The sequence below is a fragment of the Bubalus bubalis genome, chromosome 3, assembly GCF_019923935.1.
Source record: "Bubalus bubalis isolate 160015118507 breed Murrah chromosome 3, NDDB_SH_1, whole genome shotgun sequence".
Lineage (NCBI taxonomy): Eukaryota > Metazoa > Chordata > Mammalia > Artiodactyla > Bovidae > Bubalus > Bubalus bubalis.
Window position 1 is genome coordinate 13,909,632 of NC_059159.1, and position 22,199 is coordinate 13,931,830.

Genomic DNA, 22,199 nt, shown 5'->3' on the forward strand with positions numbered 1-22,199 from the left:
TTTTTCGATGATCCAATGGATGTTGGCAATTTGACCTCGGGTTCCTCTGCCTTTTCTAAATCCAGCTTGAACATCTGGAAGTTCACGGTTCACATACTGTTGAAGCCTGGCTTGGAGAACTTTGAGCATTACTTTGCTAGCATGTGAGATGAGTGCAATTGTGTGGTAGTTTGAACATTCTTTCTTTGGGATTGGAATGAAAACTGACCTTTTCCAGTCCTGTGGCCACTGCCGAGTTTTCCAAATTTGCTGGCATATTGAGTGCAGCACTTTCACAGCATCATCTTTTAGGATTTAAAATAGCTCTACTGGAATTCCATCACCTCCACTAGCTTTGTTCATAGTGATGCTTCCTAAGGCCCACTTGACTTCGCATTGCAGGATATCTGGCTTTAGGTGAGTGATCACACCTAAAGTGATCACACCTGGGTCATGAGTTCTTTTCTATACAGTTCTTCTGTGTATTCTTGCAACCTCTTCTTAGTATCTTCTGCTTCTGTTAGGTCCATACCATTTCTGTCCTTTATTGAGCCCATCTTTGCATGAAATGTTCCCTTGGTATCTCTGATTTTCTTGAAGAGATCTCTAGTCTTTCTCATTCAATTATTTTTCTCTATTTCTTTGCACTGATCCCTGAGGAAGGCTTTCTTATCTCTCCTTGCTATTCTTTGGAACTCTGCATTCAAATGGGTACATCTTTCCTTTTCTCCTTTGCCTTTCGCTTCTCTTCACAGCTATCTGTAAGGCTCCTCAGACAACCATTTTGCCTTTTTGCATTTCTTTTTCCTGGGGGTGGTCTTGATACCTGCCTCCTGTATAATGTCAGGAACCTCAGTCCATAGTTCTTCAGGCACTCTATCTATCAGATCTAATCCCTTGAATCTATTTCTCACTCATAATCAAAGGGATTTTATTTAGGTCATACCTGAATGGGCTAGTGGTTTTCCCTAGTTTCTTCAATTTAAGTCTGAATTTGGCAATAAGGAGTTCATGATATGAGACATAGTCAGCTCCCAGTCTTGTTTTTGCTGACTGTATAGAGCTTCTTCACCTTTGGTTGCAAAGAATATAATCAATCTGATTTCAGTACTGACCATCTGGTGATGTCCATGTGTAGAGTCTTCTCTTGTGTTGTGGAAGAGGGTGTTTGCTATGACCAGTGCATTCTCTTGCCAAAACTCTATTAGCCTTTGCCCTGTTTCATTCTGTACTCCAAGGCCAAATTTGCCTGTTACTCCAGGTATTTCTTGACTTTCTACTTTTGTTTGGCTCAGCAACAGAAAGGATTTACAGTAGGGGAGTTCCCTGGTTGCCTAGTGGTTAGATTTTGGGCTTTCACTGCAATGGCCCAGGTTGGATCTCTGGTGGGGGAACTGAGATCCCACAAGCACAGCCAAAAAAAAAAAAAAAATTCACAGTATGTATTTAATTCTTTCATGATAGCTGCATTGGGCTTCCCTGATAGCTCAGTTGGTAAAGAATCTGCTTGAAGTGCAGGAGACCCCGGTTCAGGAAGATCCTCTGGAGAAGGTAAACCCACTTCAGTATTCTTGAGCTTCCCTTGTGGCTCAGCTAGTGAAGAATCCGCTGCAATGCGGAAGACCTAGGTTTGATCCTTGGGTTGGGAAGATCCCCTGGAGAAGAGAGAGGTTACCCACTCCAGTATTCTGACCTGAGAATTCCATGGACAGTCCATGGGATCGCAAAGAGTTGGACACTACCGAGCGATTTTCACTTCTTTTTTTTTTTTTTTTTTTTTTTTTTTGAGAGCTGCATAGTCTCCTTTCTCCTATGTTGTAATGCTGTGACCATAAGCAAACACACACAAGGGATGATCTCTGTGGATGCTTAACCTAAATTGATGTGGAGGCATTTTGCCCTGTCTTGGAGCACATGAAACATATTTCAATAATTGCCTGTTTAGATGCTTTCTCCCTAAGAACATACACACTTTCTCTTTTCTGAGTTTTTGTGATACATTATTGACTGAATCAGTCATGTTTATCTTAAAAATCTCTCCTGGAAATGGTCTTTTTCCCCAAAAACTGCCCAGGGGAACCTTTCACATCACCTGCTTCATCAGACAAGTTTGAATTTCTTATAAGCTGGAGAGATTTCTACATGGGTGCTCGAAACAGGGGAGACATTGTGTCTTCCCCGTTTGTCTGTCAACATTGTCTGTCAACCCAGGAGGCCCAAAAGGCTGCAGAAACTCGACCTTTTCTGAGAAGTAGCGGGACTTAAGCATTTTTTTCAGCTAGGTACAGTATGTAGTCGTGGCCGAGTGGTTAAGGCGATGGACTAGAAATCCATTGGGGTTTCCCCGCGCAGGTTCGAATCCTGCCGACTACGGCACGTTTCTCTATTGAGACATAGTCAGTTGAGGAAGAATGCTGTTGCCTTAAACAAACTGGATTGTTCTCCAGCCTGGCTCTTTATATTTGATGTTGAAAGCCTCCAGGAGCACCGATTGCGCTCTTTATTTCAGGGATTCCCAGGTGGCGCAGTGGTAAAGAACTTGCTTGCCAATACAGGAGTGGAATAGAGGCACGGGTTTGATCCCTGGGTCAGGAAGATTCCCCTGGAGGAGGAAATGGCAACCCACTCCAGAATTCTTGTCTGGAATATTCCACGTTCAGGAGCCTGGGTCGCAGAAAAGTGAGATACACTGAGCACGACCCCACGGCACGTTAGCCATAGTTAATCTGCACAGAAAAATATTTTTCTTTGCAGACACCGTTCCATGAAGCCGTGGTAGGAATTCCTAGAGAGTTCACTTCCACTAAAAAGATTTACTTTATTTATATTCTGCCACTTGCCACGCCTACCCTACCCTTCAGTCCCTCAAGCACATGGATCGGCGGATTAAGCTCCTAACAGGTAAGACCTCCCCGTCCCGCCCAGCGTTTCCCTTTTAGAGCGGTACATCCGGGACTCGGTGGAGTGGCCTGGGAGGCGGAGCCCTCACCCAAACTCCAGGCCCCGCCTACCCGACGCCTTTTTCAGCACCGCTAGCGATCTCTGCCCGGCAGAGGTCGCAGGCTCTGCGAACAGGTATCCCAGTTTCCGAGTGCTAGATCCAGCCGGCCTCCTAGTTCTCGCGAGAGAAAGCGCGAAGCCTGCCGGGAGGAACGCTAGGCCGTCCGTAAGTTGGGCCAAAATGGCAGATCTGGAGGAAGGGTTCACGTTGACTGCGGTACCCCTGGGTTCCGGGCCTGACGGACCCCTCGGAGTGGAGCAGAGCGACAAAACCGACCAGTTTCTAGTGACGGACAGCGGCAGGACAGTCATCCTCTATAAGGTGAGAGCGTTAGGATCGGAGTGCCCCCGCTCCCGTCTCGTCCCTTGAGTTCGGAGCCCGAACCTCGCATTTCTCACAACTTCAGAAAGAGCTCGTGCAGCGGACTCGTCGGAGAGCCGGCGTGGCCTCTTCGGGACGCTGAATGAGGTCTAGAACTTGACTGGGTTGTTTTCCCTTAGAGAGAGGCGTGTTTCCGAGTTGCAGGCGGCAGAGCGTTTACGTGCACGTGGGCTAGACTCGGAAAGGAAACCTGTATTTTCGCTTCGAATCTCCCGGAGATAGCCTTGCTAAGTATCCCTTTCTGGGGTCTCTGTCACCCCAGGTGCCCGCTGAAGGGTTGAACGGAGATTGGTTGGTTGGGAGATGTCACTGCCAGAATAATGGTTTAGCAGTGTATCACTACACTTCTTACCCGCTCATGAGGGAGGAAAGTGTTGTCGGTGTTTTGTTTTGGTTTTTTGCTTTGGGGGCAGCTTAGTGGGAATCCTGATTGTGAGGGACATGTCGGTTGCCACCTATGGTTCACCCTGTGAATTCTGGGTTACTTTCCTTGAAGGCTACACTCTCCGCCCCCTTTTCAGCCTAGCCCAGGCAGTCCTCGACCCCTGGGCCACAGACTGGTTGGTGGCCTGTTGAGAACCAGATTCCATAGCAGGAGGTGAGCCAGCAGGCAAAGCTTCATCTGTATTTACAGCTGCTTCCCATCACTGGCATTCCTGCCTGAGCTCTGCTTACTGTCACATCAGTGGTGGCATTAGATTGTCAAAGGAGCTTGAACTGTGCATGCCAGGGATCTGGTTGCACCCTCTTGATGAGAATCATCCCGAAACTATCCCCCACCCCAGTCCGTGGAATAACCATCTTTCATGAAACCAGTCCCTGATGCCAAAAAGGCTGGAAAGTGCTCGCCTAGGTTACTAAAGCACACCTAAACTTTGCTTTTAGTGGTCGTGTAGAAAGTGTGTTTATGTGAGCTTCTGAACATAGTTTTCTCTGTCTTTAAGAAGCTTGCTATCTCAACATTGCTGAGTATCAGAGAAAGGTGAACCAAAACCACAATGAGATATCACCTCGCATCTGTCAGAATGGTCGTCATCAAAAAGAACACAGTAAATGTTGGCGAGGATGTGGAGAAAAAAGAACCCGTGTATCCGAGAAATGTAAATTGACACAAACAGTATGGAGAGTTCTCATAAAACTGAAAGTTTTGTTGTCATTCATTCGCTCAGTCATGTCTGATTCTTTGCGACCCCATGGACTGCAGCACGCCAGGCTTCCCCGTCCTTCGCCATCTCCTGGAGCTTGCTCAGACTCATGTCCATTGAGTCAGTGATGCCATTCAGCCACCCCATCCTCTGTCATCCCCTTCTCCTCCTGCCTTCAATCTTTTCCAGCATCAAGGTCTTTTCTGATGAGTTGGCTCTTAGCATCAGGTGGCCAAGGTATTGGAATTTCAGCATCAGTCCTTCCAATGAATATTCAGGGTTGATTTCCTTTAGGATTGACTGGTTTGATCTCCTTGTAGTCCAAGGGACTCTCAAAAGCTCTCTCCAACATCACAGTTCAAAAGCATCAATTCTTCTGAGCTCAGCCGTCTTGATGGCCCAATTCTCACATCCATACGTAACTGCTGGAAAAACCATAGCTTTGACCATATGAACTTTGTCAGCAAAATATTGTTTTTGCTTTTTAATATACTGTCTAGGTTGGTCATAACTTTTCTTCAAAGGAGCAAGTATCTTTTAATTTCACGGCTGCAGTCACCCTCTGCAGTGATTTTGAAGCCCAAGAAAATAAAATCTGTCACCGTTTCCATTGTTTCCCATCTATTTGCCATGAAGTGATGAGACTGGATGCCATGATCTTCGTTTTCTGAATGTTGAGCTTTAAGCCAGCTTTTCCACCCTCCTCTTTCACTTTCATCAAGAGGCTTTTTAGTTCCTCTTCACTTTCTGCCATAAGAGTGGTGTCATCTGCATATCTGAGGTTATTGATATTTCTCCCGACAATCTTAATTCCAGCTTGTGCTTCTTCCAGCCCAGTGTTTCTCATGATGTACTCTGCATAGAAGTTAAATAACCAGGGTGACAATATACAGCCTTGACGTGCTCCTTTCCCAATTTGGAACCAGTCTGTTGTTCCATGTCTAGTTCTAACTGTTGCTTCTTGACTGGCATACAGGTTTCTCAGGAGGCAGGTAAGGTGGTCCGGTATTCCCATCTCTTTAAGAATTTTCCAGTTTGTTGTGGTCCACAGTGAAAGGCTTTGATGTAGTCAATGAAGCAGAAGTAGGTGTTTTTCTGGAACTCTCTTGCTTTTTTCGATGATCCAGCAGATATTGGCAGTTTGGTCTCTGGTACCTCTGCCTTTTCTAAATCCAGTTTGAATCTGGTTGCTCTCAGTTCATGTACTGTTGAAGCCTAGCTTGGAGAAGTTTGAGCATTACCTTGCTAGCATGTGAAATGAGTGCAATTGTGTGGTAGTTTGGACATTTTTTGGCATTGCCCTTCTTTGGGATTGGAATGAAAACCTTTTCCAGTCCTGTGGCCACTGCTGTTTTTTCCAAATTTGCTGGAAATTTCTCAAAAAAACAGTATGGAGATTTCTCAAAAAACTGAAAAATAGAATAGGTATATGACCCAGCAGTTTCACCCCTGGCTATTTATCTAAAAAACCCCAAAAACACTAATACAAAAAGATACATGCACCCCGGTGTATATAGCAGCAGCATTTTTACAATTGCCAAAGTAAGGAAACATCCTCAGGATCCATAAACAGATGAATGGATAAAGAAGTGTGTTTATACATACATACACAAACACAATGGAATAATGTTCAGTTATAAAAAACAGTATTTTGCCATTTGTAGCCAAAAAACAGGCTCCTCTGTCCATAGGATTCTCCAGGCAAGAATACTAAAGTGGGTTGTGTGCCCTCCTTCAGGGAATCATCCCAACCCAAGGGGGAATCTGTGTCTCTTACGTCTCCTACCTTGGCAGGTGGATTCTTTACCCACTAGCCCCACTTGGGAAGCCCAGCACATAGCAACGTGGATGGACTTGGGGGCATTTTATTAAGTGAAATAAATGAGACAGAGAAAGGCAAATGCAATCTGATAGCACTAGGTTCTGAAAACTACAACAAACTAGTGATGATAACAAAAGAAGCAGACACAGATGCAGAGAACAAACGAGAGGTGACCAGCGGGGAGAGGGAAGGGAGGAGGGCCAATAGGGGTGGGGGGGGTAAGAGAGAAAACTGTTCTGTATAAAATAAACTGCAGGGATAGATTGTACAACGTGGGAAATACAGCCAGTGTTTTATAATAACTGTTAAGTGGAGTACAGCCTTTAAATTGCTAATTACTATATTGTATACCTGTAACTTATATAATATTGTGCAGCAATTTTACCTCAATTTAAAAAGAAAGCTAGCTGCCTGCTTTGAAGTTTGGGGAACAGGTTGCCAACAGTTCCCTATACTGTTTTTTTGATGCTTCTGTTGATACCATTGGTTTTTGCCTGGCTGTCAAGGGGACCTTTTGTAGCTTTGCATAGGAGTGGAGTGGCTGATTGGAATTGGCATTATTCCAGCTATCCTTACTTTGTTTCTCATGCCTCTGTTCCAAGAACACAATGGAATCAATTTTTTTTTAATGTACTAATATTGTTCATTATCAAAGTGTGTTGTTACTAATTTTGCATTTTGGAAACTAATATTTTCAATTTAAGTACTTTTTAAAGTGTGGTAAAATACACATAACAAAATTTAATAACCTAATGACTACAAGTGTACAGTTCAGGTTATGCATTCTCATTGTACAATTGTCATTACCATCCGTCTTCAGAACTCTTTTCATCTGACAACTGAAACTCTATACCCATTAAACTCCCATTAAATTTCCAATTCTGCCAACCCCAGACAACCATCATTCTACTTTCTGTTTAAGTGGAATCCATATAGTATTTGTCTTCTTATTTTTTAATTTAGGAGCTTTATTAAATGCTATCATTCTAATGATTTTTTCTTTTGTTTCTATTGTAAATTTAATTGCTTTAAAATCTGAAGCTGACTTTTTAAATATCGTATGTTCATTTCATTAGGTTTCTGATCAGAAACCCTTGGGGAGCTGGTCAGTGAAACAAGGGCAGATTATAACATGTCCAGCTGTGTGCAACTTTCAAACTGGCGAGTATATTGTTGTACATGATAATAAGGTGAGTTTTCAAAACTATATATATAAACAAATCAAATGTTGATTTATTAACTGTTCATGTTGTATGTAAGTGGATATTGGAATGCTTTTTTAAATTGTATGTTTTAATTTAAGGTCTTGAGAATATGGAATAATGAAGACGTCAACCTGGATAAAGTATTTAAAGCAACAGTAAGTCTTTGGATCCAACATACTTATTTAGTTTATTGGTGAGATGGAATTATTTGTAATGTGGCAGTTATTAATCTTAAAGGGTCTGTGAACATGACATGAATGTTATAATCAATTTTTCATTCTATTTATGGTACAGTATATCTTGGTAAAATGTCTCAATTTGAGTATGTTAGAAAATGTTATGTGTTATTTTCATATGATACTGAAGTAATTTAAATAATTAACGAATGACACATTTATAGTTATTTCCATGCACTTAAATGTTTGTGGTGTGTCCCTTGCAAGAACAAATGAACTTGATCCCTTTCTTGAAATAGGTAGAACAGACTCTGCAAGTTTCATGCAGTTATACATTTTAAGAGTGGCACATAATCGAATGAAAAAGCACCATGATCAACTAACTGTGCCTTTTCTCCAAATGACCCTTCAGTATGTTAATTAACTTTTTCTTATAAAATGACGATCTTTAACTATGTTAATCTCAAAAGCTCATTCTGGTTTTAAGTGTCTAATTCTCAATATAATTGGCACATTTTAGAAATGGTTCACAATGGAGCTGATACCGTTAAAATGGCAGTTGTCACCTGGACCCTTGAAACTTCTAGCTAGCTACGTGTGCTGCCTGCTGGCGCCAGTCTTTTTGTTTACCCTGCAGTAACATGACCCTGAATTTTACACAACTTTTTTTTTTTTTTTTTAATCCCCCATATGGTATTTTGGGCTTACAGGTCAGTTTTTTACATCGTGCATGTATTTATGTATGGCATCTGTCTTTTTCTAACACCAGAACCACTTATAACTCTACATTAATGATTTGGTTTGTACTTCTCTTCGCCTCCAATTTTGAGAGACCCAGCTTGTGGCCTAACCTCCAGTATTTATAATGGAAAGATAAACCAAAAATGAATACAAGTGATTACTTATGGGGGGAGCAGGGGAGAGAATAGAGAGTATGGGAGCAAAAGTTAGACTTCTAAATGTACTGTATGTTGTAGATTTGACTTTGGAACCATAAACAAAAGTGAATCAAAATGAGAATAAATCAGTACCTTAAAGATAAGCCTTCTCTAACTGTCCTTATTCTCTTAGGTGGCAATTGCATTGTAATAAAAATTTAAATGTTTTTATGTTCTTCTAGTTGTCGGCTGAGGTGTATAGAATACATTCAATACAGGGAACAGAACCCTTGGTGCTGTTCAAGGAAGGTGCAGTTCGTGGTTTAGAAGCTTTGCTTGCAGAGCCCCAGCAGAAAATTGAAACTGTTATCTCTGATGAAGAAGTGATTAAGTACGTTCCAATACTTATAATTTTTACCAAAAGAAAATGCACACTGGGGATTCCAGACTCACAGCTTCCAATGCAGGAGGCAAGAGTTCGATCACTGGTTGGGGAACTAAGATCCCACAAACCTTGGGGCACAGCCAAAATTTTTTTTAAATTAAAAAAAAAAAAACCAACAACAAAAAAAACTTGCCAAAAACCATCTGTAGAACCTTAGCCAGAATGACATCCTCCGAAAGCCTTTGGTGTGATAGCGATTGAGGAATCTCGGGCCAAATGAGTCCTGTCCTAATGACACAACTGGTCAGTCAGTTATTTGAACTTGAAGTGAGTAATCCTGCAAGATTGGAATCTAACGTCATATAGCCCTGACTGCAAGGTCAGCCCATTCCCTTGAAGAAATGGGCAGCTTGTTGTTAGTGGAATCACAATAGTGCTTTGGAACCTCCTCTTGTCCCAATTCTGGGATAAAACTGGGAAAATTACTCACTCAAATGATAGAAGGAAATGTCCTGATTTCATATCTTTCCAATCCCCATTCTTTCATCACATTTCTTGTTTTATTAACTTGCTGCCCCTCCAGGTACACCTGATACAAACTAAATATCTAAAACTCCAAGCAAAGACTTGTATGTAGTCAGTGAACGGTGTGGATCCTGACCAGTTATATCTTTTTTTTTTTTTTTTTAAGTCGTTCAGTCATGTCCGACTCTTTGTGACCCCATGGACTGTCCATGGAATTCTCTAGGCCAGCATACTGGAGTGAGTAGCCTTTCTCTTCTCCAGGGGATCTTCCCAACCCAGGGATCGAACCCAGGTCTCCCGCATTGCGGGCAGATTCTTTACCAGCTGAGCCACAAGGGAAGCCCAAGAATACTGGAGTGGGTAGCCTATCCCCTTTCCAGTGGATCTTCCTGACCCAGGGATCAAACCAGGGTCTCCTGCATTGCAAGCAGATTCTTTACCAACTGAGCTATCAGGGAATCTTAGAGCTAATGAATGTCTCTGAAGTGTCAGCAACTGTATTTGGAGGAAATCTTTAGGGGAAAAGATACAGGTAAAAGGAATTATATGGCGGTCCAGTGGTTAGGACTCCATGCTTTCACTGCTGTGGGCCCAGGTTCAATCCTTGGTGGGAAAACTAAGATCCCACAAGGCTTGCAGCACAGGCCTACCCGCACCCACCCCCCATAAAAAAAAAAAAGATACAGGTAGAGAATCTGGGTTCTAATCCCCACTTTGCCAGAAGATGGTTGTGCAACTTTGGTTTCAGGCTGTTACCCTCCCTGTGCTTCAGTTCCCAACGTCACTTGAAAAAGACAGGTGAGATGCTAATATTTTCCTGATAACACCAGTCTTCAAAATGACCCTGAAAAAACGAGACAGGTCAGAAAAGTTTGAGAAAACATTGCATCTGGTCTCATACACCTTTAATTCATGCTATTATCTTTAAAGCTCTGGGAGCATTGGCAACTGGATTTAATCCAGGGATGATTAACAGAGGAATGCCTCCTGGGTTCCTGTGGTAGATATTTTGAAACACCGAATTAAATGTATTCTGCTCTCTCTCTGGCTCTGGAAACTATTTAATAAAAAAAAAAAAAAAACTCTTAAATTTAGATGAAGATGTGTTTCTCTCAACTGGTGATTTGGCATTTTATAATTTTTCTTTTTTTTAGGTGGACAAAGTTTTTCATGGTATTTAGGCATCCTGTGCTAATTTTCATTACAGAAAAAGTAAGTGATATCTTTCATTCCCAGCCCATTTTGTGACATTTCAGAGTATGAGTTTTAAAACTAAAATTGGACTTCGGTATTTCTTTCAGAAGACTTTGATATCTTTAAAATACTAAAAAGCCTATAGTGATCATTATTTCTATGCCTGAATTAAACATTTTTATAATGTCTAAGATTTAGTTGGAGAAGAGGATTTTAAGCATTCATTAAAGTAATTACAGTGGGACAACAACTGGTCTCAACATTTAAATGTAGTTGGTAAAAATGGGAATATTTTTAAAATAAAATAACCTCTTTTTTTTTTTTTTTGCAGCATGGAAACTACTTTGTTTATGTACAAAAGTTTAACTCACGTATCCTAAGCAAATACACACTTTTACTTGGTCAAGAAGAAAAATGTGTTATACAGAGTTTTAGTACATCTGTAGGTCGGAAATTCATCTCTCTAATGTCATTAAGTAAGTATTTCTTTAAACTTTCAGAGTTTATAAATAAAAGTATATTGCAGGATAATATTTTCCTTTTAAGTTAGAGTCATCGGATTTTACAGTTTTCTATTGCAGTACTTGCCTTTCCATGCTTTTTAACAAGCATTTATGCCCTCGCTTTTTGCAGTTTGCCACGTGTAGTCATAGTTCTCTGCAAGTCAGTAGTTCTCTGCAGGTAATTTTTATGTCTTATCATAAGCAATAAGTAATAATAAAACACCAATAAAAAAGGGTAAATCACGTTTTATGGTAAGTCCAGGTGTTTTGATATATTGTAATTAGTACCTAAGGTTGGTACTCCCATTTTCTCTTTTCCAGCCTTACGGTATAGTGTGCCTGTCTTTGAACAGTGATAGAGACAAAAGGGCACTAACAGCAGTATTGGATCAGCCTGCATTTTACAGTTTCTGTTGTTGTTTTTTTTATTGCTTTGGAATTTACCTTTACCTAATCCTCTAAAGTTTAATCTCAGTCTTGTATCTAGGGGGGAAAATGCCTTTGCAATAATTCTCTCCATCCGCATCCTTTATGGCTTCTTTTGAAGTTGTTTTGAGAAGGTTAAGGGGGGGAAGAAACAAGAGCAGTTTTTAGGAAGCATTTCCTATTATCACAATTTCAAATCTTCGTGAAATTTTTCAATGTGCAGATTTTTACATTGGCTGTTAAGAAAAAGGCTCCTATCATTTGTCATGTCTAGAGGATCGTTGGAATCTGCTTACTACCTTTGCTTAAGAGGGACAAGTTTTCCTAAACTTTGGCTTATAGGACATATTTATTGTTGAACAAAAGTTTGTGACTTATGTTTCAGCTTTTGAACATTGAAGTAAAGGAGTCTGAACCAAAGGGTCATAAAATCTTCATATAACATAGCTAGAACCATGGGAAATCGCCAACAGCTGACCTGCAAAACCCAGCCAATTTTATAGGGTTTTCAGAGTGATGGAGTAATAAGAAATGTAATGTTATTTCAGAATGCTAATTAATTTCTTATAAGAGATGTAGCCATTTATTGACTAGATTGTCTATATTTGTGGCTGTGTCCTCATTTTAAGTTATTACAGATACTTAAAATTTTCATTTCAGGGTATTATGCCATTTCTTACTGAGATTTTTAATATTTCTTCTTCCTAAACTTTAAGTTTGTAGTATAATCTTTATAGGAAACTATAGAGTAATGCATTGTTACATTTGTTTATTTTTCTGGTTAAATCCTCTATCAAATTGGTAAAATCTTATAAACAACTTAGTACATTTAGCTATAATAGGTATAGAACTATCCTTATCCAATAATGAGCAATAAATACTTGTTTTCAACAGGCTCTGATGGATGTGTATATGAAACCTTGATACCAATACATCCGAATGAACCAGAAAAAAATCAGAGGTTAGTTCAGTCACAGTTGCTCAAGTCTGTGGTGTCCGGCAGTGCTCGAAATGGTGTTGCACTCACCATCCTGGATCAAGATCACATAGCAGTCTTGGGAGCACCACTTCCAGCTTCTAAGGGTAACTGAAATTCAATCAGTTAAGAAGTCCTTTGGATTTTTTCCATCAAAGTGTACCTTTTAGTCTCCTCTTTCTTTTTCATTTATTTATTACCACCCAAAATCATTCTCTTTCCCACTGTAGCCTCTTAATTCTTAAATAGGTCTTTGACTTCATCCTACCTTGAGCAATTTCTCTAAAACATTTCCTCATATCACTCACTACCTGAATAGACATTTTTCCAAAGAAAAAAATGCAGATAGCCAGTATGCACATGAAAAGATGCTCAGCATTGCTATCATCAGGAAATGCAAACCAAAATCGCAGTGAGATACCACCTCAGACCTGTCATCAGATAACACATGTTAGCAGGGATGTGGAGAAAAGGGAAGCCTCGTACTCTGTTGGTAAGAATGTAAATTGATGCAGCCCCTGTGGAAAACAGTACGGAATTTCTCAAAAAAGCTAAAAGTAGAACTACCATATGACCCAGCAGTTCCACTCCTAGGTATATATCCAAAAAAAGCAAAAACTAGTTCAGAAAAAAACTTGGACCCAAATGTTCATAGAAGCATTATTTACAGTTGCCAAGATATGAAAGCAACCTAAGTGTCTGTCAACAGGTGAGTAGATAAAGAAGTGATATGTGTGTGTATATACATATACACATATGTGTATATACATATGCATATATACACACAATGAAATACTACTCAGCCATTAAAAAGAATGAAAATTTTGCCATTCACAGCAACGTGGATGGAATGGGAGGGCATTAATGAAATAAGTCAGACAAATACTGTATGACATCACTTAATGTGAAATCTAAGAAGTACAACAAACTAGTGAAGATAAAGGAAGCAGAGTCACAGATAGAGAACAAACTAGTGGTTGCCTGTGGGGAAAGGGGGAGCAGGCAAAACAGGGTAGGGGAGTAAGAGGTACAAAGTACTATGTGTAACATAACCTACAAGAATGTGTTGTACAACATGGGAATATAGCCAGTGTTTTATAATAACTAAATAGTGAATCACTATATTGTACACCTGTAACTCATATAATATTGTACAGCAAGTATACTTCACTAGAAAATTAATTAAAAAAATTTTTTTCTTAGAGCAGTTTAATGCTCACAGCAAAATTGAAGGAAGGATACACAGATTCCCATATACCCCCTCCCTGCACGTGTCCACTTCTTACCATGAGATCTCACATCTTTGATTTTCTATCTTCATTACTCGTTTTTATACTTACTAAAGTAAGACTTTTGTGTTTAACTATAACTTTCCGCCTTCCCCACCAACCCCACCCCCCACCCAGCATCATATACTTATACTTGGAAAACTTTGGAATTTGTATGTCTTACCTTATAGAATGCCTCTCTGTATGGAATACAAAATTTCAAACGCTGCAGACTTCAAAAGAGTTACCACAAGGGACCAGCGGACAAGTAAGTTTTTTTCACCTTGGCTTTTTTTTTTAATATAATTATTTTTGTGTTTGCTAAATATATTGTAAGGGAAGAGACCTCTACAGATCTAAATATTTGTCAGTTTTTGATTAAAATAAGAAATATTTTATTTTCTACCTACAAGATTATACTTAATTTGGCTATTGTTTTAACATTTTCCTTACATTTGTCACTTTCAAAAGATAAATTAGAAGCTAATTTTAGATCAGGAGAGAAGAATTACCTAGTTAATAAAACTTTTTAATCTCACTTTTGTTTGATCTTTTGCTTTCATATTTTGAACTATATCTAAGGGCTGTTACTTTGCCTAATAAATTAGTCTTTTAAATTACATGTTAAACGTATCATGGAATTACATAAGAATACTTAAAAGAATTAAAGCTTAAGCTGACCAGACTAAATTATCTGAGGCAAGGGTCCCTGTCTTTCTTGTTCTTCATCATATCTCCAGTGCCTAACAGGTGCTCAATAAGTACCGGTTGCCCAGTGAATGGATATTCACTCAAATCAAGATATAAGATATATGAAAATCAAGATATAGGACATTGTTGATTGTAATTAGAGGATAAGGAGACTAGATTTCTCAGCAAAGAATGCTAATTTATATTTAAACAGAATTAACACTTCACACTTCTGCTGTTTTAACAGACTTCACTTTTTTTTTCCAGACTTCACTTTTGATTTCATGTGAGCTTTTTATTCTTATACCTATCTCATTTTTACAATTTTATAATTGAGATCATGAGATAGAAATAATATTAAATTCTACTTTTTTCTTTTTAGTACATCAAAACAGTTTGCTTATGTTATAGTAGCCTTTGTGAGTTTCATGTTAACAGATGTGTAGTAGTGACAATATTTATTTTAAACAATTGATTTGTTTTAAATATATGTATTAATCAGATTTTTATGAGTTGAAAGAAAATATTCTCTAAATTATGCTCTATTCACACATGGGCAAAAATAAGAGCTTTGTAAACCTACCTTAATTAATGAATTGAACGTGTGAGATTATTCTAGAAAGTTGCTTACCTTTGCCTTATCCTTTTCTGTCATATTAAGATTCCTTACACCACAAGTTACTGTTTTACGTTATATGGCTCTGTTGAATCAGATCTTAGAAAAAGGGTTTCTTATATTTTTGATAACTTCTTTTTTTGTAGCTCTGGTATTATGGGGAAAATCTGTTCATGCTACATGGAAAATTTCTAACTGTAATTCCATTCAAGTGTGAAGTGTCATCATTAGCAGGTGCTCTTGGAAAACTCAAACATAGTCAAGATCCAGGTAGGAACTTAAATGTTTGTTTTATTAACTAAAGACCATCGTATAAACTCATAGTTTGATATGTAGGTTTTCACAGCTATCAGTTTGCATAATCTGTTCTTAATGTTGAAAGTTGCCACTGTTCATTCAGATGTCATTGGTCTAGGAAGCTACCTTGCGAACAGTCCACGTTGCAGATATGCTGCAGGCGAAAGAGCTACACTGTGTTTTAAACAGCAGTGTTCTGACTTTAGGGGTAATGGGAAAGTCCTGCAGACAAAATCAGTGATGCCTTTTCCTCCCTGGTTTATCAGTAGCCTCATCTGTCGGCTTAATGTCGGTGGGCACATGGCCTTTAGGATATTACCATTTACTGATCTGTTATTGGTAGAATGAAATGGACTATAAAGCCTCTCTTGGATTGTGCCGGAGTGGTTGTTTTTTCAGTGTTCTTTGATTGATTGGCTGAATAAATATCAATAGGTCAAAAAATTCCAGAAATTGTGTTTTGTATTTTCTTAGGCACTCATGCCACACCTCATTTTGTAAACTGGGAAACATCACAGGGATGTGGACTTGGATCTCAGAACTCAGAGCAGTCAAAGAGAATTGTAAGTTTGGTAGTTTAAATAGAAATCTTAGTACAAATGTTAAAAACCAGAAAAGGCTGAATTATTTTAATAATTGATATCTGTACTAGTTTCTTACAGCTTGCTCTTAATGATGGGGTGATTTGAAGCTTGAACCCTAACAGCCCTTATTAAAAAATGACATGTCATCTAGTAGTTTTTTAGGCATGTATATAAGACCCAACTGTAAAAACAGACCAATTTGCAATTAGTAATAATACCTTCCTGAGCATACTGATTTTATTTTATTTATTAAAAAATGAAAACGTTAAACTATTCAAGATATTTAAGTTAAAATTTGAAATAGACCCACTTTTCACTTTAAGAAAACTAAACCCTAAAAAAGTTTGTGATTAGAGCAAAAGTGTCCCAGTCTCTGGGACATTTATTTTCTTCTAAATGTCTATTGGATCTTTAGTATCATTTTTGAGATCCTAATCAATTTACTGAATTCCAGTTAAGGAGAAGAAAAGTTGAAGTGAGTGTACAGCCAGAGGTTCCTGCCTCCACACAACTCTTAGCAACCATACAGGTAAATTTTAAAATATTAGAAATATGGAAAATCAATTCATGGTTAAAAGAAATGCCATGTACTTTTTATCTGTCTTCCTTTTGTGATCATTTTTAGAGCTATGGCTAATATTTGTCTGGTATGTTGAGGTTGTCAAAGTGATACTTGGACTCGCACCAAGCATTTTGTGAGTTTAATGTGATGGTGGTGGCCTTGTATCTCATTCACTTTTGCATTGAATGTTTGTGATTTAGTTTTTTAGAAGTTTTGATGTCTAAATCCTTGTGGTTTTTATTTTTTTCTTTGCATTTTGTCTTTGTGCAGTAAATTGTCGTATCAACTCCAGTTTCACAAGAATACATGAATGCTGTTAGTGATTTAAGAAAATGCTGAGCTAGGAACTTTCAAGTACAGGGTGACATTTATTAATTGGTACCATATTAAACTGTTTACTTTTGCCCTTCCAGAAAGATTCAGAAAAACATATCGAAGTAGAACTACGTAAGTTTTTGGCTACTACGCGGACCCCTGACTTGCATACCATTATTGGGGATGTGATAGTAGGACTTCTGGGAAGATGTAAAGCGGAGCCAACATTTTATCCCCGCAACTGTCTGATGCAGCTTGTCCAAACGCACGTGCTTTCTTACAGGTAAATATTTCTGTGGTTTTTACAGTTCTGATTTTCATACTCTGAAAAAGCCTTGTAAATTATTTGCAGTTGAGAGTTCCTTAATATGTAAAAGTAATTCATGTTTTTGGTCCTAGCCTGTGCCCTGGCTTGATGGAGTTTGCCTTAGAAAAGACCGACGTGCAGATCCTACAACTCTGCCTACAGCAGTTCCCTGACATCCCTGAGTCAGTCACCTGCGCTTGCTTAAAAGTTTTCTTGAGGTAAGTTAGAAGCTGATGCTCCTTTTCTTTCACTGCCCACCCCCCCCTTATTTTTTAGCCGCACCACGTGGCGTGAGGGATCTTAGTTCACCAACCAGGGATGGAATCCATGCCTCCTGCAGCGGAAGCATGGCATCCTAACCACGGGGTCCCTGCAGAATTCCCTTTCACTGCTTTTCCAGTCTATTGTATTTTTTGACTTCTAAAACTTTGACAATGAAAATTTTGCCAGTAAATTCAAGTATTTATAAAACTTATTTCCTGCTTTCAATTAACGTGATAGCATTGGTGATGACACTCTTCAAGACACAGATATCAATATGGAGTCAGTTTCTGACTGTGTGGATCCTGTGCAAGGTGGGGAAGTGGAAGAACAGACTGCATGTCTTCAGAACGGCCTCAGTCCTGAGGAAGGTGGCCGTGACAGCTGTGCTCAGGCCAGCGCAGGCGAGGGCGCCTCGTGCCCCGTTACCCCGAGAAGAGCAGCGCTGCTGTATCCTTTGAAACGCTTTCCCTTGTATCGTCTTTTTCCCAGGAATGGAATCAATACCAAGCAAAAACTAAGGGCTAATTAGATAGTTTAAGGTGGGGTTTTTTTTCTTTCTTTCTTTTTCTTTTTTTTTTTTTTTTCAGATTCTGCTTGAAAATGGATTCCATTCAATGTTGTGTTTAAACAACTTACTTAAACCTTCTTATTTAAGAAGCTGTACTAAGATAGAAGCTTTGTCAGTTCTAAAAATTATCATACTGAATAAATACCAGTTATTTATAATAGCGAAGCATACGAGATGATCTCTAGTGATGAGAATGTTCCGTGATAGAGCTCTTCTGGAAAAGTAGAACTTTTGTATCCATTTAGAAAAAATGTCAGTGGGGAAGAGAGTTACTCGTAATTTCAGTTGAAAAGCCTTTATTTGTTGAAGATTTTCCTTTATTGCTAAGTAGAAATGCAGTTCTTCACTCAGCATACAGTGAGACGTTTCTTCTGCCTCATTTGAAGGACATCCCAGCACAGCACAGCACTGTGAGTGTTCTTACAGATCATACAGGATTTTATTTCTGTTTTAAATGTTGCTGCTTAACAGTACCCAGCTTTTAGAGCATTCAAAAGGTTGTAGAGTTTTTTCATCTGAGTAAGAGGTTTCCCAGCCCTCAAGGTGAAAAATTGTGCCTAGGAGACTAGAGTGATCTGGAAGAGGCAGAGTTTGACGTGATCCGGGTGCCAAACTGGAAGTCCAGGTTCATCCATCTAAGTTACAGTTGAGTAGAAACTAAAAGGACTTCCCTGGTGGCCCAGATAGTAAAGAATACGCCTGGAATATGGAAGACCTGGGTTCGATTCCAGGGTTGGAAAGATCGCCTGGAGAAGGGAATGGCAATCCACTCCAGTATTCTTGCCTGCAGAATCCCTATGGACAGAGGAGCCTGGCGGGCTACAGTCTGTGGGGTTGCAAAGAGTCGCACACAACTGAGCGACTAAGCACAGCAAGCACAGCACAGAAACTAAAAGGAATTGCCCAGAGAAGGAGTCTCTCTTCTCTGCTTATTATTTGCAAACAAAATAAGCTCTTCACCCACCTCTCCCAAACCAAATGAACTCCTCTTTGATGGCAGAAAGTGTGTTCGATTTGTTTTTTGTGTCCTTGATGTCTATAGCATATTTGTTTGATGTACAGTTAATTTCAGTAGCCTCTTAAAATTCTTTGCAGTCTCTTTGTTAGCTTTTTATAGAGAAAATTTTTCTATGAAAGTGATTGTCCTCTTCCGTCTGCCCAGCTGTTTCTCCAGTATTTGTATTTCCTTTATCTGAAGTGTAGTGAAAATGCTACAATGACTCTTCCTGGAACACATCCTCCAACCTTGAGCCAGGTGAGATAATCTTTTTACTTTGATCTGGTGCTGGGAAGAATGATAGATCTTTAGAACTTCAATTTCTGGTTCTTTATTGTGACCCTTTTCAAGCATTTCCTCACCTTCATTGGGAGAGGGTGATAATAAGTATCCTCTGAATAATCTATTCCTAGTCCCTCTTAAAGAGAAGTAATACTCAGAGTTGCTTTTAGTCTAGAAATTTTCTGTCTTTACACGAACTTATCTTTCTTGTATCTTTCTGACGTAAATTAGATCATAAGGTGCAAGCTGTTCAGCAGTTTGGGTTTTTCATTCAGTACTACGCTTTGTGTATCTTGTGGATCAAGATATATACCTGCACACCATTTGATTTTATAGAAAATCTTAATTTGTTAGTCCCCTGTTGATCAGCGTTTAAATTGTTAACAGTTTTTTGCTATTGTAAATGAACCTTCAGTGAGCATATTTATACAGATATTCTTGCGTATTATGAGAGAACACCTATTGGGTTGATTCTCATTAGTGAAATTACTGGATAAAGGGTACGTGTATTTTTAGTTTTGAGCATGCCAGGCTGCCTTTCCAAAGTGTTGTGACAAGAGGTACTATGGCCACAAAGGTCCGAGACCTTACTCTTGGCCAATCAGTAGGTAACAGATGGGTGTTTTAATTTGCATTTCTTTGGTAATGAGAAAGATAGACCATCAGTTCTTGCCCATTTATACTTCTTTTTGTGCACTGCCTAATCAGATTCTTTGTCCATTTTTCCATTGCATTTTCTTTTTATTTTAACTTGTAAGTTATTTATTGTATATTGAGATACTCATCTGTTTCTGTCAAAGTATTACAAATACACATTTCCTATCACTGTCTTTTTACTTTCTTTAATGTCATTTCTACCGTAGATGAGTTTTTAATTTTCATGCCGTTAAAGTTGTTAAGCTTTTCCTTTGTGGCTTCTTTTTGGCCGTGTCATGTTTAAGGCCCTACCTACTCTGAGTATAAAAATAGCCACCGTGTGTTTTTCTGTAATACATTTATTTTCTTTTTCTGTGTTTAACTCTTTGATACATATAAAATTTATTTTGATGTAGAGGGTATATAGGGATCTGCTTTCCCCCCTCCCGCAAATGGATAATTGATGTCCTTAATGCTTTTTCATGAAAGATATTTTCATGTTAACACCACCATTTGAGGATGTAGGATACTTAAGTAAGTATAAAGTAATTTTATTTTAGTTCTTGGCCATTCGTCTATAATACATGACACCCTGTTTTTGCGTCATAATGTATGTAGTATATTTCAGAATAGGAGATGAATGGGTTCTTTTTTTATAGCTGCCAGTAGTTAAATCAAAAAAATTTTTTAAATAAAATATGCTCACTCTCCCTAGGATTAAATATCACTGTGGCTTTCTTTTTACTGACTTATCTGATGAAAAAGACACAATTATGCTTATAAAATGGTAAATATGAAAGCAGAAAAGAGCCTTTTTAGATTGCTTAGAAATTCCTTCATCTCTAAACTAAAAGGTTCAGACTTCTGTAAAGAAAGCTTATTTTTCTTATAACTGCTTGATATAATCATAGACTTTGTAAAATCTTAACTTCCCTTTTAACTGTTTATCTTCAGATTATGGATTGGATATGTCTACTTCTGGATGCTAATTTTACTGTTGTGGTAATGATACCAGAAGCAAAAAGGCTACTGTTAAGTCTTTACAAATTTGTGAAATCCCAGGTATGTAATTATTTTATATATACTGAATTCTGTTTGTAACCAAGAAGCATTATTATTAGTTTTTCTTGGAATAGCTCTAAGTAATTGTGGAGGGTTTATTTGTCAAGTTATGGTAAAAATTTATTTTGGAATTTTTTTCTTTAGATAAGCATTTGTTCCGAGCTCAACAAGATTGAAGTAAGTTTTCGTGAGCTACAGAAATTAAATCAAGAAAAGAATAATAGAGAATTATACTCAATTGAAGTGCTGGAACTCTTCTGATGTTACTCGTTTCCCTTCATAGACGTTTTATGAAGCTCTTTTTTGTGGATTCTTCCTCCTCAGCCAGGCAAGAGATGTGTTTTTTTGACTCTCTCTTCGATGACAAGACAGATGCATGTGAAAGCACCTAGACCATCACTGGCTGATGCTCTTAGGCGGGGCTTCAGGTTTCACGAGAGCCTCTTCTAGGTTATGGACATTGGCGGGGTGAGATCCTGAAACTTTTTAAAATACGGAACTGAGCTGCTTTTAAGTAAACTTATTTGTGTATTGATAAAAGTTTAATTTCTTACCACCTGTTTGAATAGTTCTTTTAATAAAAAAAATCACCATTGGAGAAACAGTAATTCTAGGAAAAATACAGTTTTATCAGAGTCAGAAGCTGTCTCGCCTCATCTGCATTCATGGTGGAGAGAAGAAGGCAGTTCCGTGGGCAGGCTGGGGAGGGGCCTTGTACACACATGCACTTATCTCTTGCCATCTTCTCCAGTTCTTTACCTAGTTGTACCACCTTACGTATCTAGGACTTGAACGTTATCCCTCACATTACCTCTGTGATTAGATGCTGATTTTGGTTATATTGAATATTTTGGACTTCCCTGGTGATACAATGCAGGGGACATGGGTTTGATCCCTGGTCCAGGAAGATCCCACGTGCCACAGAGCACCTAAGCTGGTGTACAAAAGCTACTGAGCCCACGCTCTAGAGCCTGTGAGCCACAGGCTCATGCCACAACTGCTGAAGCCCATGCGCCCTAGAGCCCACGCTCCACAGCAAGCAGAAGCCCACACTCTAGAACTAGAGAGAAAGCCTGTGCACAGCAACAAAGACCTAACACAACCAAGATAAAATTAGTTAATTAAGTATATGTATTGAATATTTCTAAGTAGTAA

General features: G+C 38.8%; 1 protein-coding gene and 1 non-coding gene across 4 annotated transcripts; both read left to right on the forward strand.

The window, feature by feature from the left end:
- The first annotated feature begins 2,270 nt into the window (after positions 1-2,270).
- Positions 2,271-2,352, forward strand: TRNAS-AGA. Its single transcript has one exon. It is a non-coding gene; the product is annotated as a tRNA-Ser (tRNA).
- A 717-nt stretch (positions 2,353-3,069) lies between these two features.
- On the forward strand, positions 3,070-21,683 carry NOL11 (nucleolar protein 11). Of its 3 annotated transcripts, XM_025279799.3 has the most exons (19): positions 3,070-3,301; positions 7,405-7,518; positions 7,632-7,688; positions 8,830-8,978; positions 10,652-10,709; positions 11,023-11,167; positions 12,515-12,703; positions 14,056-14,132; positions 15,317-15,440; positions 15,942-16,030; positions 16,506-16,580; positions 17,027-17,211; positions 17,328-17,453; positions 17,737-17,946; positions 18,396-18,477; positions 19,230-19,322; positions 20,937-21,044; positions 21,189-21,221; positions 21,328-21,683. In XM_025279799.3, exons 1-19 carry the CDS (start codon positions 3,161-3,163, stop codon positions 21,391-21,393), a joined length of 2,121 nt encoding a protein of 706 aa, XP_025135584.2. In that variant the 5' UTR covers positions 3,070-3,160; the 3' UTR covers positions 21,394-21,683. The 3 variants fall into 3 exon arrangements, with proteins under 3 accessions (XP_025135584.2, XP_025135583.2, XP_006043587.2); XM_025279798.3 differs by having other exon boundaries at positions 3,075-3,301; positions 21,189-21,683; XM_006043525.4 differs by having other exon boundaries at positions 3,080-3,301; positions 18,399-18,477; positions 21,189-21,683.
- Positions 21,684-22,199: the final 516 nt, after the last annotated feature.

Coding starts and splice junctions, on each gene's coding strand:
- NOL11 (XM_025279798.3), top strand. CDS start 3,161: ATGGCAGATCTGGAGGAAGGGTTCACGTTGACTGCGGTACCCCTGGGT. Junction 8,979..10,651: donor TCTGATGAAGAAGTGATTAA/GTACGTTCCAAT, acceptor TCTTTTTTTTAG/GTGGACAAAGTTTTTCATGG. Junction 14,133..15,316: donor CACAAGGGACCAGCGGACAA/GTAAGTTTTTTT, acceptor CTTTTTTTGTAG/CTCTGGTATTATGGGGAAAA.